Source organism: Oryx dammah, unplaced genomic scaffold (genome assembly GCF_014754425.2).
Source record: "Oryx dammah isolate SB20612 unplaced genomic scaffold, SCBI_Odam_1.1 HiC_scaffold_16, whole genome shotgun sequence".
NCBI classification, from domain to species: domain Eukaryota; kingdom Metazoa; phylum Chordata; class Mammalia; order Artiodactyla; family Bovidae; genus Oryx; species Oryx dammah.
In genome coordinates, this window is record NW_024070200.1 from 10,963,771 (window position 1) to 10,980,238 (window position 16,468).

General features: G+C 47.0%; 1 protein-coding gene across 2 annotated transcripts; it reads right to left on the reverse strand.

The window, feature by feature from the left end:
* Window positions 1-6,006: 6,006 nt before the first annotated feature.
* On the reverse strand, window positions 6,007-12,196 carry LOC120874965 (interferon alpha-inducible protein 27-like protein 2). Of its 2 annotated transcripts, none has more exons than XM_040256584.1 (6): window positions 12,090-12,196; window positions 11,340-11,465; window positions 10,818-10,970; window positions 7,769-7,798; window positions 6,790-6,951; window positions 6,007-6,257 (listed from the first exon to the last, which is right to left on the reverse strand). In XM_040256584.1, the coding sequence occupies exons 2-6, from the start codon at window positions 11,410-11,412 to the stop codon at window positions 6,028-6,030; spliced, it is 648 nt and encodes a 215-aa protein (XP_040112518.1). In that variant the 5' UTR covers window positions 11,413-11,465; window positions 12,090-12,196; the 3' UTR covers window positions 6,007-6,027. The 2 variants fall into 2 exon arrangements, with proteins under 2 accessions (XP_040112518.1, XP_040112517.1); XM_040256583.1 differs by having other exon boundaries at window positions 11,340-11,461; window positions 12,090-12,195.
* Between the last annotated feature and the right edge of the window lie 4,272 nt (window positions 12,197-16,468).

Here is a 16,468-nt window from a genome sequence, read left to right on the forward strand (position 1 = left end):
TATGATTCGAATGAAAGAGTGAATATGGACAAGAAAGGGGAAAGTGACGGTGAGTGTGAAGCTAGGGTGGGGTGGAAGGACAAAGGGCAGGAAATGAAAGAAGGGGCAGAATCAGGGGTCGAAGAGGGCGCTGCTTGGGACAGGTGACTGTCCTGGGAATGGGGGCCTTGTCCCTCCTTCCAGAGGAGGACAGGAGGGACCAGAGGCAGGGCGCTGTCTGTCCCCCACCTGCACCCCTGCTTAAGCTTTAGGACAACAATTCCAAACATTTCAGCAAATCCTGCTGCAGTTTCCGTGAGACACTGTGAGATGCTGTCCATGGGGCGGAGAGCAGAGAGTTTACAGGAGCCCCACCTTGGTGTCGCTTGGTATTGGCTCCACTTTCCTGGAGAATTCAGGGCATGAGGGACACCTGCCACCTACGGAAGCAGGCCAATTCGTTTCTCTGAATTTCCTGTCACTAGATGGTAGCTAGATGAAATTAAAAGACGTTTACTCCTGGGAAGGAAAGTGATGACCAACCTAGACAGCATATTAAAAAGCAGAGACATTACTTTGCCAACAAAGGTCCATCTAGTCAAAGCTATGGTTTTTCCAGTAGTCACGTATGGATGTGAGGGTTGGACTGTGAAGAAAGCTGAGTGCCGAAGAATTGATGCTTTTGAACTGTGGTGTTGGAGAAGACTCTTGAGAGTCCCTTGAATTGCAAGGAGATGCAACCAGTCCACCCTAAAAGAGATCAGTCCTGGGTGTTCATTGGAAGGACTGATGCTGAAGCTGAAACTCCAATACTTTGGCCACCTCATGTGAAGAGCTGACTCATTGGAAAAGACCCTGATGTTGGGAAAGATTGAGGGCAGGAGGAAAAGGCAATGACAGAGGATGAGATGGCTGGATGGCATCACCAACTCAATGGACATGAGTTTGGTAAACTCTGAAGTTGGTGACGGACAGGGAGGCCTGGCGTGCTGTGGTTCATGGGGTCACAAAGAGTCGAACACGACTGAGCGTCTGAACTGAACTGAACCGAGGTGGTAGCTAGAAAGACACCTTACGGAACAGAAAAGACTAGTGCCTTCAGAGTACATGTGACATTACAAACTCGTGAAGATGGGTAAGAGAGAAGTGATCTACTGAGGGGAAAGGAAAACAAAACCTTTGCATTATTAGAATTCCCAAAGTAAAGAGAGTTCTTAAGGAATAATATTTTTAAAGCTTTTAACAAGGAACTCAGGGCACTTCCCTGGTAGTCCAGTGGTTAAGAATGTGCCCTCCAGTGGAAAGAACACAGGTTCGACCCCTGGTCAGGCAATTAAAATCCCACATGTCAAGGAGCAACTAAGCCCAAGGGCCACAACTACTGAGCTCTTGGGCCTCAACTAGAGAGTCTGTGTGCTTCCAGTAAATATCCACCTGAAACAACAAAGACCTGAGCACCACAGCTAAGACCAAACGCTGCCAAATAAATAAAAAATTTTCTTTTTTTTTAAAGAAACTCAGCCTTGGGAATTCCTGGAGATCCAGAGATTAGGACACTGTCCTTCCACTGCAGGGGACACAGGTTCCATTCCTTGTCTGGGAAAAAAGATTCAGCATGCTGAGATGTGGCCAAAAAAAAAAAAAAAAAAAGTCAGACTAGTAGAGGCGATTCTTAAAGAGAGAATTGTTTACTACCAATGAATATTTGAGAAAACATTCAATCTTGCTGAGAGTAAAAATAATTTTTTTAAAAAGTAGCTCTGTGTGTGTGTGTGTTCCATAAATCATTCAGTTAGAATTTGGCTGCAGATATCAGGACTCACTCCAGCTAACTGAAGCAGAATGTTTTTACACAAGGAATTCCATGCACCCCAAGATTGGAGAAGAAGATTCAAGGCTGAGGCTGGAATGAACTTCCCATCCTCTAGAGGAACACTGAAGGACTGGGCCACCAAGGATGCTGGCACTGCTGCCTTGGTCAGGAACCAGAGATACTGAGTAGCCACTCTGGGACCAAACTGCCTTTTATGTCACGTCTGCAGATAAAATGATGCATCTCAGCCAGGTGAGAGCTGGATTCTGACTCCACTGCTGCTGGAGAAGACCTAGTCCTCACTACTCTGCTTGGTAGCAAAGCAGTAGCCCTGTCTCCTTGCCTGACACAAGATCCAGGGCCTTTGCAGAAGCGGTGTCACCAGAGAAGCTGGGGAATATGGTCGTTACTCTCTGTCCTGGGGGGTTCACAGCAGGGGGTGAAGCAGAGCTGAGTGAGGACGACCTCCACAGCTGCTCCAGAGAAAGTAAATAAAAACACCCAGTGTTTGCACGGGGCAAGGAAAAGTGAACACTCATGCCTTGCTGGGTGGGATGTGCTCTGCTACATAGGTCACAAGTGGCAATACAGAAATGTGTAATAACAGATTTCACTGCACTTGATTCAGAAATACGCTTTCTGGGAATTCATGGAAGAAAAGAGTCAGATATGTGCACAAAAATATCTGTATATGATTGATTATCACAGTGTTATTGAGGACTGCTGCTGCTGCTAAGTCAATTCAGTCATCTCCGACTCTGTGCGACCCCATAGATGGCAGCCCACCAGGCTCCCCCATCCCTGGGATTCTCCAGGCAAGAACACTGAAGTGGGTTGCCATTTCCTTCTCCAATGCATGAAAGTGAAAAGTGAAAGTGAAGTCACTCAGTTGTGTCCGACTCTGTGCTACCCCATGGACTGTAGCCCACCAGGCTCCTCCATCCATGGGATTTGCCAGGCAAGAGTACTGGAGTGGGGTGCCATTGCCTTCTCTGTTATTGAGGACAGTAAACCTTTAAAACCAGAGGAAATCAAGGACACATAATTATAAGCCCCCATATAACAGACTTCTATGTAGAAACTGATGATAGAGTCAAAGACCAGTTTACCGCTAAGTGAAAGAAGCCGGGGAGAGCTGGAATGTAAAGAAAATGAGCGCCAAACAATTGATGCTTTGAACTGTGGTGTTGGAGAAGACTCTTGGGAGTCCCTTGCACTGCAAGGAGATCCAACCAGTCCATCCTAAAGGAGATCAGTACTGAATATTCATTGGAAGGACTGATATTGAAGCTGAAACTCCAATACTTTGGCCACTTGATGCAAAGAACTGACTCATTGGAAAAGACCCTGATGCTGGGAAAGATTGAGGGCAGGAGAAGGGGATGACAGAGGATGAGATGGTTGGGTGGCATCACTGACTCGATGGACATGAGTTTGAGTAAATTCCAGGAGTTGGTGATGGACAGGGAGGCCTAGTGTGCTGCAGTCCATGGGGTCGCAAAGAGTTGGACATGACTGAGCAACCGAACTGAACAAAACGGAAAGAAGCCTGAGTTCAGGGACCCTCACTTGCACTGCTTCTGTCCAGGAGATTTCCTGAGAACAATTCTGCACTATGCTAGCATTGAAATCATTACTATTTGCAAAAGTATGATATTCTAAGACTAACTGATTAAGACTGCAGACTCCTTCCAAATTGTCTTTCCTCTCCTGCCTTCCCTTGTTTCTGAATGACATTTTAGGTCTATTGGCATTTTAGACTGTAATTCTCTATTATATTTTTTAGTTTTCTCTCCCCAGTTACTTTAATCTCAAACCCCTAAATCCTAGATCTGTCCTTGGTTATATAGATTTATATTTGTCAATATGAGGAACTGTTCCTTAGGTATTGTTAAGAAGGACTTGACCATGCAGTAGTAAGGGAAGACACCGTTTGGAGATTTAACATGTACATATGTTTTTCTTTTGTTTGTTTGTTTTTGTGGCAAGAGTCACATAAAGTCAAACTTGCTATTTTAATTACATGTAACTGCATGTACGTATCTTTTTCATTATTTAGTTTATTTCTTTTTGGCTGTGCTGAGTTTCATTGCTGTGCAGGCTTTCTCTAGTTGTGCTACTTGGGCTTCTCACTGTGGTGGGTTTTCTTGTCTCAGACCATGGGTTCTAGGGCACGTGGGCTCAGTAGTTGAAGCTTGGGGGCTCAGTTGCCCCGGGCATGTGGGATCCTAATCAACCAATTCTCTGACCAATGTCTCCTGCATTGGGAGGTGGATTCTTAAACAATGGACCAGCAGGGAAGTCCCTGTACCTGTGTTTGTAATGTATGGTACTTGGAGCAACTTTGGAAGTGTGGGCAAAACTCTAGGTAATTTACGATGTAGCAGACATAAATTACTTTTACCATCTGAATGAGAAAACAGAGTTTTTCAGTACGATGGCCACTCAGACCACTTTGGACGTCAGACGTGTGGATTCCTTTACAAGAAACTCCAGTTGTCTATGGATAGCAGCTGGGTGTCCTACAATTTAACTTGATTCTGACATTAACTAGAGTTAACCCCATGGGTTAAGGGCTCAAATCCACAAGATGGCCCTACTTAGTGGCTCAGATCATAAAGAATCTGACTGCAATGTGGGAGACCCAGTTTCCATCCCTGGGTCTTGAAGATCCACTGAAGAAAGGAATGGCAACCTACTCCATGATTCTTGCCTGGACAATTGCATGGACAGAGGAGCTTTGTCAGCAGCTACCATCCACTGGACCACAAACAATCAGACATGACTTGCCGGGTTCTAGCCCCTGTGGATCCAGGGAATTCGAAGGGGGATGGAGTCGGTATCTTAGGAAAGAACTATTTAATTAGAAATATAAAGAGAGATTAGGAAAGAATAGTGTAGTGGGAAGTTTAGAGGAGGAAAGAGGCTGTATTCCTTGGTTTACATAGAAAGCCAATAAAGTCCCGAGACAAGGGATTTGAACCATCTATGTAGGGCCACAGGCACCTGCTTGAATAGCAGAGGGTGCCCTGTCTTGGGCTCCCTCTCACGTGGGTCTTAGAAGCCTGGGCAAATAAGTAGACACAGCTAGCCTCTATGCCCCAGATGGGAATCAGCCAGAAAATAGAGTAAGAAAGAAAAGAAGACATGGGGGAAGCAGTCTTTCCAGGAACTGGCCCGTCCTTTATTTTCCAGGAAAGCTTTTTATACTTTTGGTTGTACATAGAGATCAATGGATAATACAAAGTTATGCAGGTCAGCAGCCCTGACCCTTATCAAGACCAGGCTTTCTTTCTGCAAATCTTTCCGTATACAAAGAGTTTCAGGTGATTTACGTTATCTTCTGGCCAAAAGGCCTGTTAACATTTTATGGCTCTCTTCCTTAATGAATGTTAATCTCATTTTCCCTGTAGTGTTTTTCTTGAATCTGCATCACCTTTAAAGTACTAAATAAAGTTACATCCCTGTAGAACAAAGGCACAGTGGGTTATAACAAAGAAGGTACTTAACTCAAAGATCTATGTTGCTACTTGTTTTTTCTATATACCAACTATATCAACAAATAAAAGATATGAAAATTTGGCAGCAAGTATTGGCTCAACAAATGAAACCCTTAATCAGTCCTATTCTAATGATTTTGACTCCTCGGAAGCCCCTATATTCCTAGGATGTTTTAAGCTTCCTGTGCCTCTCGCGGTCCAGAGGATGCAAACAATCACATGCACAGCTGAGTCTTGTAGGCAGGCTAGAAAGCCATCAGAGGGGTTTTTGGATTGAAACACTATGCCCAGGAGACTTATTATCTAAAAGCTCTAAATTAACTTTTTCCAGAAAAAGGTGGTGGGGGGACAGCCCCCTGTTAATGTCAGAAAAGTAGGCAAAAAGCACAACGCAGTAAGGCAGGCAGATTCTGGTTTGAGGGTAGATGCTCGAGAAAATCCAGTGAGACTCCCTTAAGGCTGGACTTGCCTTTGCCTGTCGGACCCCTTAACCTCATGACCTTTGCCACGGGCGAGACTCCTCGTGCTGGCTCCCGGCAGTGACTGATCAACTAACACTTTCCCTTTTGATCACAATAGAGTGGAAACACACCTGGCATCCTGTCATGGATATCAGTGTCCATTCTTACAGAGTTCTTGGCCCATATCCTATCACCAGTGGCTCTACAGATGCCCTGCACCCTGTCTGATAAGAACCCAGTAGGGACACTCATGAAAGATCACAGCATCTTGTTTTTACTTCTTATGATTCTTTGAAGAATTTTGGGAGGCAGAGGGCTTGTCATTTGGGGGACTGACATCCTGAGACCCTGCAGGGTCATCTCCAGCATGGGAACCGCTCTCTTGTTCAGTACTGGATCCTGGTGGAGAAGGGGCCTTCTTTTTTGAACCCCACAGCCATGCCCCAATTGCTGACCCAGCAGAGCCCAGGAGGATGTTGGATGATGTAGAAAGTCCAGCTGCCCCTGGGGGAGAGGAGGAGGTTAGAACACAAGGGGACAGGCAGGCCCAGCAGCCGCTGGCAAGGCTGTGGGAGTCAGAAATCCCAGGACCATCTGGAGGCCAAGGAAAGAGATATCCCACCTTTGTTGCCTGCTCTACTTCCTGATACCCCAGGATGTCTGGGCGGCGGCACATGGCTGCCCAAAGAGGAGACATGAACTCTGATGGTCAGTCCATCAGCCACAGGACAGGCCCTCTGAGAAATGACAGGCTGCCCCTCCCTCCACAGCACCATGCTGGGCCCAGGGAGGGGAGGGCACCTACATAGATTATATAGGGTTGATGAAGAATGCCGGCCTCCTGAGCTGCACACCTCTCATCCCACTAACCGTATTCCCAATTAGAAGAGGGGACAGTGAGGGTGACACAAAGGACCAGGACCCTGATGACCACGAAGCTGGAAGAAGCACAGAGGCCCTCCTTCAGGCTTGGCCTCGTGCCTGAATCCTGAACTGGTTTGTCACACCCTCCCCATTCTCCTGCCCAGACACTTACCCACGGACTGGAGAGTGGCCACTAGGCTGCCAGCAGCAACTCCACCCCCATTGGCCACGGCAGCCGCTGACATCATCTTGGCTGCAATGGAGGAGGCAGCAATTCCAGCCCCTGTGAAGCCCATGGCTCCCAGCACCACGGGCACAGCCGCCACGGCCAGGGCTGCAGGGAGAGAGGAGATTTGGGTTTGGCCCCATGGGACTGACTCTCTAGATCTCCCTGACACCTTCTTGTGACATAAGGTGAGGGATCCCCTTTGCTCTCCTGAGAGCCTCGGCGTCTGAGGTAACGGAAGGTTGTAGATGTGGACACAAGTACGAAGATGGGACCCATCTAAGAACGTGAATCCCAGGCCTCTTTGGGCATTACTTTGGCACTGGATGCGCTACTGGGATTATAAAGCAGTTCAGAGGAATCCACACAACTCAGCTCACACATTCTCTACAGGCCTTTGGAGAAAACCCTGCCCCAGATTTCTGAGGAGAAATCACAGATTCAGATAGCTTCCCTGGTGGCTCAGAGGGTAAAGCGTCTGCCTACAATGCGGGAGACCTGCGTTCGATCCCTGAGTCGGGAAGATCCCCTGGAGAAGGAAATGGTAACCCACTCCAGTATTCTTGCCTGGAGAATCCCATGGACGGAGAAGCCTCATAGGCTACAGTCCAGGGGGCCGCAAAGGGTCGGACACGACTGAGCGACTTCACTTTCACTTTCACTTAACGCCTTGCCTGGGTTCCCACTGTTTGCACTCCGGAGAAGCTGAGATTGGAAGTGGGTGCTGTGAATGGCTTTGCTTTCGTTCCTTCTTAGCAAGGTTCTTGTTACCTCAAGAATTCCACCTCTGACCCCTTTCACCCCACCTCTACTCACCCAGGTCTTGAGGTTCAAGGCAATCTTGGACTCAGTCAAGGCCAGCCTCTCCTAGGCACCCAGGGACAGGGGCATATAGGGCCTTGAGTTGCTTTACAAAGAGACTCACCTCCTCCAATCACGGCTGCAGCAGTCTTGCCTGTAGACAGAACTCCTGTGAATAGCCAGCATTTGCCTTCCCCTCTTGTCCCTGCTGCCGTCCCAGTGGGAAGGGATCCCTGAAGCCAAGATCACAGGACAGAGCAGTCCCTGTGTGGCTCTCTCTACTTTTACAGGAAGTCTGATGTTCTGGGGATCAAGGATGTTAGACAAGAGTCCAGAGCTCTGTGATTCTCCAGATTGGAAGAGGCACCTGCCTTGAAAGCATTCCATACAGCTCTTTAACTTCAATACCTTCAGTATCATTTTCACACACTCACACACACACACACAGACACACACACACACACATCAGAAAAGCATGCTGGTTTATTTGCAAAGGAATAAATTTGACTGTTCTGATTTGTTCATCTTTCAGACACACTATACCCTTCCCAGGCTATAGCTGGAGTGGAAGCCCCCCAACTGCCAGGGCTCAGCCTACTTGTGACTTTCTGCACAAAGCATCCCTGATTCCCCCATCAGGAAAGGTGTGTCCTGCTTCGTGGCTGCCTCGCTCTGATCTCTCTAACTCTACCACTGCCACCCTCATGGGCATCACCTCTCCTTGTCCAGGATCAGAGATGGGGGCAACACACAGAATGAGACACATCTGTTGGCTGCTGGGTACAGACAAGAGTGAAGGTGTTGGGGTCCCTCCTTGCCCCCTGTGCCCACAGGTGAAAGTTCACCTCCTTAGTGAGGATGAGGAGGCTCTCGTTGATCTGGTTTCTGCTTCTATCTGGGGAAAGAATAGAAGCCACGCCCAGCCCTCAGCATTCAATCTTTTGCCTGACACATCCAGCAACATCTTCCAGGGCTCTGCCACACGTTCCCAATGTTCCTGAGCCACCTCCACCCAAAGACTCAATGTGAGTCTACTGTGCTCCTGCTGCCACAGAATTTTCCACAAGGCAGTATGAGTCTCTATTGTTTCTGCTTTTTGAGCGTTTTAAAGTCAAGTGTAAATCCTCCTTTTCTGCCGTCTCCCACCATGCCAAGTATAGGCTTGGGAACAAGGAGGCCTTGAAGGAGAATATCAGAAAAAGAAGTATGAACGGAGTGCATCTTTGTGTATGCAAAGTCATGTTATGATCTGAATGTTTGTCTTCCCATAAATTCACATACTGAAACCTAATACCCCATGTGATGGTGTTAGGAGGGGAGCTTCTGGGACGTGATTCGGTCTTGAAGGCAGAGCCCTCTTGGTTGAGATCAATTTCCTTATGAGAGAGACTCCTCCAGCCCTTCCTCCTGCCAGTTCCTTTGTTTCTCCCAGCATAGAAGCTCACAGGGATGGCTGTCTAGGAAGTGAGCTCTCACAACAAACAGTCTACTGCTGTCTTGACCTGTGACTTCCTAAGCTATACAAATGTGAGCAATAAAGTTCTGTTCTTTTTAAGACACCTAGGTTATGGCATTTAGTTATAGCACCCATAATGAGCTACATCAAGACCCAATCCACACAGTGGAAAGGCAACCTATAGAATGGGAGAAAACCTTGGCAAATCATGTATCTAGTAAGGGACTAATATTCAAGGTGTGGTAGATAGAATTCCTATGACAGAAAACTCAAAGAACTCGGTTTAAGATTGGGCAAAGAATTCAATTAGGCAATTCCCTAAAGAGATCCAAATGGCTAACAGGCATATGAAAAGATCCTTGAATTCAGTCATCATTAGGGAAATGTAAGTCAAAACCACGAGATACCACTTCACATCCATCAGGAAACTTACTATTTAAAAAACCAAAAAACATAAAATAACAAGTCTTGGTTTCAATGTAGAGGAGGTGGCACTCTTGTGCATTGTTGGTAGGAATGTAAAATGGTACAAGAGCTATGGAGAATACTACGGCAGTTCCTGAATAAGTTAAAATAGAAAAACATATGATCCAGCAAGCTAATTCCTGGATATAGATTTAAAGGATTGCAAAACAGGGTCTTGAAGATATATTTGCACCCCGTGTTCATAGCAGCATTTTTCACTTTTGTCGAGAAGTGGAAACAATCTAAGTGTCCATCAGTGGATAAATGGGTCAACACCATGTGGTAGATACACACAAGAGATTATCATTCTGGCTTTAGAGGAAGTTATGACATATGAGTGAACATATGGAACTTTATACTAAGTAAAATACATGAGTCGAATAATACAAATACTGTATGATTCCACCGATATGGAAAACAGATTACATTACTCAAAATTTGAGAGACAAAAAGGATTGTGGATGCCAGAAGCTGGGGGCAGGAGGAAATGAACAGTTAATGTTTAATGTGCACAGAGTTTCAGTTTCAGAAAATGAAAAGAATTCTAGAGATCAAGTACACAAGAATGAAAATGCAGTTAACACTATTCAACCTATGTTGACAAACTGTCATCTTGGCAATTTAAATTCTATTCTGTATTGTCACCTGATTTTAAAAAAGAGGCCGATACCTTTGGTGCCCTGCCCCTAGGGTGGCCCCACATTAGAGGTGACACTGCTCTTGGAGGGTGCGTTCTGGGAGGACATTAGTGCTCCCTAGGGCATCAAGGCAGGTGCACAAATGGAGAAATGAAACTTACCTGCCTTGGGTGCTGGGGGGCAACAAGGCAGGCATGGGCAGTGAACTTTACCTGGCAAAGAGCCATGCCCGAGCCTGTGGAGGTGGCTGTCAGGCATCTAACCTGAGCAGCACCTCTGCCCCACCTACTTGGAGTTTACCCAACACTGAGAGACACCTAAGAGTAACCTCATCCTACCCCTATGCTTAAAAACAAACTTATGAAGGCTCAGAGAGGGCAAGTGACTGGCTCTGGGTCACCCAGCAAGTCAGAGGCAGAGCTAAGCCCTGAAGTATGGTCCTCCTGATTCTAGAGCCTCATTTATTCCATCTCCTGTACACTGTGGCTTTTTTCAGACAGTGTGTCAGAGAGATTCCATCAGGAAGACTGTCCCTACACTGACAGCTTAGCACGTAGAGCTGAGCAGTGGGTGTGGGGTGAGGATCTGTAGATTGGTGCTCAGAGACCCGTTACCTGCATAATGGTAGAAATTCCTGCCTTTCGACTTGGGTGGATCTCTGGGGTCAGAGCCAGAGTCATCTGACCCCTTACGCGGCCCATTTGGTGGCTTCCCAGGAGAAGAAACATCAGAGGCCTGGTTGCTTGACTGGGAAGGTTCTTCCTCCTCTGGAAGAAAGAAATAATGGGGGAGCACACAGCGGGGCGGGAAGCTGGGGGAACAGACCACTCCACCCTTTCCTGAAGCCCCCAGGATCTCTGATGTAGGGAGAGGACCTCAGAGGAAGCTGAGCTGAGAGGCGTCAAGGGTGCTTGGAGGTGAACCAGGGAGAAAACAAAGAGAGGAAGGCCCAGCACCAGCAGAGAGCTGGGGGTCCTGACTGCACAGAGCAGGAGGCTGAGGCCCAGGGGGAAGAGCCTTGATGGGACCAGAGCACCTGGTGGCAGCCCCAGGCCAGAACCCAGACCCCCACTGCCCACCCAGGAACCCCAAGCTCTGGGCAACCCACCCTCGGGAGCTTCCCCAAGGGCACTCACCTTCCGGCAGCAATTCTGGCAGGAGGGGGCCCAAGGCATCACCTTCCCCACTCTCTATGGCTCTAGCTGACATCCTGGAGGCAGTGTGGGAACACTGGTTCTGGAGCCAAGGACACCACTGTCTTTCTGGGAAACAGAGTGTGAAATAAAAACTGCTCTGCCTGATTTGGGGCTTTCCTGATAGCTCAGAAGGTAAAGAATCTGCCTGCAATGCAGGAGACCTGGGTTTGATTCCTGGGTTAGGAAGATCCCTGGAGAAAAGAAAGGCTAGCCACTCCACTATAACGGCCTGGAGAATTCATTGGACTGTACAGTCCTTTGGGTCACAAAGAGTTGGACATGACTGAGCGACTTTCAGGGGGGCATTTGTCTGCCGTTCCAGCCCTGCCCTCTGTCCCACTGCAGCCTATGGACCACTTCCAACCCACCCCCTTAATCTGCTCAGTCCACAGTTTTGAAGTTAATAATGACTTTGCTTGGCTCCCTGATCTCCAGAATCCTGGCCACCTCTAACACCCCATCTCTATCCCCTGCTCACTGCCCACCTGCTCTAAATTTCAGGGCTTCAAGGTAACCTGGGTCAAGACAAGACCAGAGATTCCCAACGCCCCATGGTAAAGGTGGGCTCAAGCCCCCTCCACACACTCAGTTCTGGTCACAGGGACAGCGGTCCCAATGGAAGTGGAGAGGGAGGCTGAGAGTGGAGCCCCTTTGCTCCCTCCCCTCCCCACCTCCCAGCCCCCCACTTACCCTGCTTAGTAATTGTTGGGGATCGAAGAGTAGTGTGTGAAGCCCTGCACAGAGTGAGGCTGTTGAGAACTCCAGCAGGCTAAATAGTCCCTCCCTGGATGACCTCTGACCCCAAGAGTGCAAGGAGGAGGTGAGTCACCCTCATCCCAGGCTGGGTGCCAAGTAGAACTCACCTTTGCATGCTAATGGGAGGATGAGGGGCGGGGCTTCTGCAGGAGCATGACTTTCCCTCCCAGATTCCCCTTCTTGGGTATGTGAGGAATCCCTAGTCCTCCTTTTTATAAAACTCACCTGCAATTCTTGTGAACTTTATTTTCCCTGCCCTCTACGATTTGCAGGTTTATGGTACAAAACATTTTTCCTGGCTGACAAATGGCAGAGAGCCCTAATCTCATATCTGTAATAACTGAGGAGGCAGAGCAGGTTGATGGTCAAAGCACCATCTCTGACGAGTGCCTGGGGAGGAATCTGTAGTTGTGACTAAGGCAGTGAATTCCCCTTGATGTGCCTTCCTTTGGTGACACCCTGGCATTCACAGAATTGGTAGTATTTCTACATTTACTTCTTTTTGTCCCTTGATGTGTAGAAGTGTTAGTCGCTCCGTCATGTCTGACTCTTGGTGACCCCAAGACTGTAGCCTGCCAGGCTCCGCTGTCCATGAAAGTCTCCAAGCAAGAGTACTGGAGTGGGTACCCTATTTCCAGGGGATCCACCCAACACAGGAACTGAACCAGTGACTCCTGCATTGCAGGCAGATTCTTTGCCAGCAGAGCTACCAGGGAAGCCCCCTGAGACATATATATATATATGTGTGTGTGTGTGTATATATATATATAATTATATATATATTCCTTATTATTATATGACATATGTAACTATTGTATATTCTTATATGTGTATATATTTTACTTATTTTACATGATCTGCTAAAAGCAAATGACCAAATTATTTCCCTTTAAGAAAGAATAGCAAATTAGTTGTTTTACTCTTAATTTTGTTTTACTATTTTTGCTACCCAAAGCAGGACCCAATGCAGGTCCAGCTGCTTCCAAAGCGAGGTCTTGGAATGGCTCTCATTTACTCCCTCCTAACGCTTGTCTCTTCCCTGCCCATCTCATGCCTACCCGGCTTGAGACTTGAGGGTCGCCTGGTGCAGACCAGGCTTGTTGCTCCAGAGTCCTAGTGCCCAGCAACAGGTGGGTGACTAAGAACTGAGGAGACTCAGCTCTTCTCATCAAGTGGTGAATGTTTTGGAGCTTCAGCTTCAGCATCAGTCCTTCCAGTGAATATTCAGGACTGATTTCCTTGAGGATTGACTGGTTTGGTCTCCTCGCCATCCAAGGGACTCTCAAAAGTCTTCTCCAACACACAGTTCCAAAGCATCAATTCTTCGGTGCTCAGCTTCCTTTATAGCCCAACTCTCACATCCATATATGACTACTGGAAAAATCTTAGTTTGACTAGACGGACCATTGTCAGCGAAGTAATGTCTCTGCTTTTTCATACGCTGTCTAGGTTGGTCATAGCTTTTCTTCCGAGGAGCCAGCGTCTTTGAATTTCATGGCTGCAGTCACCATCTGCAATGATTTTGGAGCTTGAGAAAATAAAGTCTGTTACTGTTTCCATTGTTTCCCCACCTATTTCCCAACAAGAGATGGGACCAGATGCCATGATCTTAGATGTTTGAAAGTTGAGTCCTAAGCCAGCTTTGTCACTCTCCTCTTTCATTTTCATCAAGAGGCTCTTTAGTTCCTCCTCAATTTCTACCATAAGGGTGGCGTCATCTGCATATCTGAGGTTATTGGTATTTCTCCCAGCAATCTTGATTCCAGCTTGAGTTTCATCTAGCCTGACATTTCACACGGGGCAGTCAGCATATGTTAAATAAGCAGGTGACATCCAGGAGCTCTACAGATACACTGAAAGGGCGTGGAGAATATGGTCATATGGTAATCGAGGTGGTGTGGTAAATGACCCTAAATGACATTATCTGTGTGCGTGCCTTCCACCCCCATCCCCCACCGTCACGAACTCTACACCTATTACAGAATCTAAGCTCATGTTGCTTGCCACATGACAGGGCAAGAAATTGAGAGGAAAATTGTTTGGGCAACGAATAGAGACTTTATTCAAAATGCCAGGAGACTGACAAGATGGTAGACCAGTGTTCCTAAGAACTCTCTGCACAGGGCTGGAATTCAGTCTTCTCTTACAATGAAAGAATGGTGTAGCTGGTTCCTGGGATCTTCTTGAAGCCTTTCTTCCTGCAGTTATCCAGGTAGGCATGGTCACAAGGTTCCGATGTTGTTTGGTTGCTCAGTCATGTCCGACTCTTCGCGACTCCATAGACCGTAGCCCCGCAGACTCCTCTGTCCATGGGATTTCCCAGGTAGAAACACCCACTTAGACAAATGTTATTCTCTTTCCTGCAACTTTGTAAATTTATTTTTTAATTGAAGGATAACTGCTTTACAGAATTTTCTGGTTTTCTGTCAAATCTCAACATGAATCAGACATAAGTATATATATATCCCCTCCCTTTGAACCTCCCTCCCATCTCCTGCCCCATCCCACTCCTCTAGGTTGATACAGAGCCCCTGTTTGAGTTTCCTGAGCCATACAACAAATTTCCGTTGGCTGTCTATTTTACACATGGTAATGTAAGTTTCCAGCTTACTCTTTCCATACATCCCACCCTCTCCGCCCCTTCCCCATGTCCATAAGTCTATTCTCTATGTCTCTCTCTCCACTGCTGCTAAGTTACTTCAGTCGTGTCCGACTCTGTGTGACCCCATAGATGGCAGCCCCCCCAGGCTCCCCCGTCCCTAGGATTTTCCAGGCCAGAACACTGGAGTGGGTTGCCATTTCCTTCTCCAACGCATGAAAGTGAAAAGTGAAAGTGAAGTCGCTCAGTCGTGTCCGACTCTTCACGACCCCATGGACTGCAGCGCACCAGCTCCTCCATCCATGGGATTCTCCAGGCAAGAGCACTGGGGTGGGCTGCCACTGCTTTCTCTGCTTTCTCCACTGCTGCCCTGTAAATAAATTCTTCAGTACCATTTTTCTAGATTCCACATATATGCGTTAAAATACGATATTTATCTTCCTCTTTGTGACTTACTTCACTCTGTATAATAGGTCCTAAGTTCATCGAGTTCATTAGAACTGACACAGATGCATTCCCTCTTATGGCTCAGTAATATTCCATTGTGTATATGTACCAAGATTTCTTTATCCATTCATCTGTCGATGGACATCTAGGTTGCTTCCGTGTTCTATCTATTGTAAATAGTGCTGCAATGAACAATGGGATCCATGTGTCTTTTTCAATTTTGGTTTCCTCGAGGTATATGCCTAGGAGTGGGATTGCTGGGTCACATGGTGCTTTTATTCCTAGTTTTTTAAGGCATCTCCATACTGTTTCCAGGAGAAAATATCAATAACCTCACATATGCAGATGACACCACCCTTATGGCAGAAAGTGAAGAGGAGCTATAAAGCCTTTTGATGAAAGTGAAAGAGGGAAGGGAAAAAGTTGGCTTAAAGCTCAACATTCAGAAAACGAAGATCATGGCATTTGGTCTCATCACTTCATGGGAAATAGATGGGGAAACAGTGGAAACAGTGTCAGACTTTATTTTTTCAGTTCAGTTCAGTTCAGTCACTCAGTCATGTCCGACTCTTTGCGACACCATGAATCACAGCACACCAGGCCTCCCTGTTCATCACCATCTCCCGGAGCTCACTCAGACTCACGTCCATCGAGTCAGTGATGCCATCCAGCCATCTCATCCTCGGTCGTCCCCTTCTCCTCCTGCCCCTAATCCCTCCCAGCATCAGAGTCTTTTCCAATGAGTCAACTCTTCTCATGAGGTGGCCAAAGTACTGGAGTTTCAGCTTTAGCATCATTCCTTCCAAAGAAATCCCAGGGCTGATCTCCTTCAGAATGGACTGGTTGGATCTCCTTACAGTCCAAGGGACTCTCAAGAGTCTTCTCCAACACCACAGTTCAAAAGCATCAATTCTTCGGCGCTCAGCCTTCTTCACAGTCCAACTCTCACATCCATACATGACCACAGGAAAAACCATAGCCTTGACTAGACGGACCTTAGTCGGCAAAGTCATGTCCAATTCTCCAAGCCAGGCTTTAGCAATACGTGAACCGTGAACTCCCTGATGTTCAAGCTGGTTTTAGAAAAGGCAGAGGAACCAGAGATCAAATTGCCAACATCCACTGGATCATGGAAAAAGCAACAGAGTTCCAGAAAAACATCTATTTCTGCTTTATTGACTATGCCAAAGCCTTTGACTGTGTGGATCACAATAAACTGTGGAAAATTCTGAAAGATGGAAATACCAGACCACCTGACCTGCCTCTT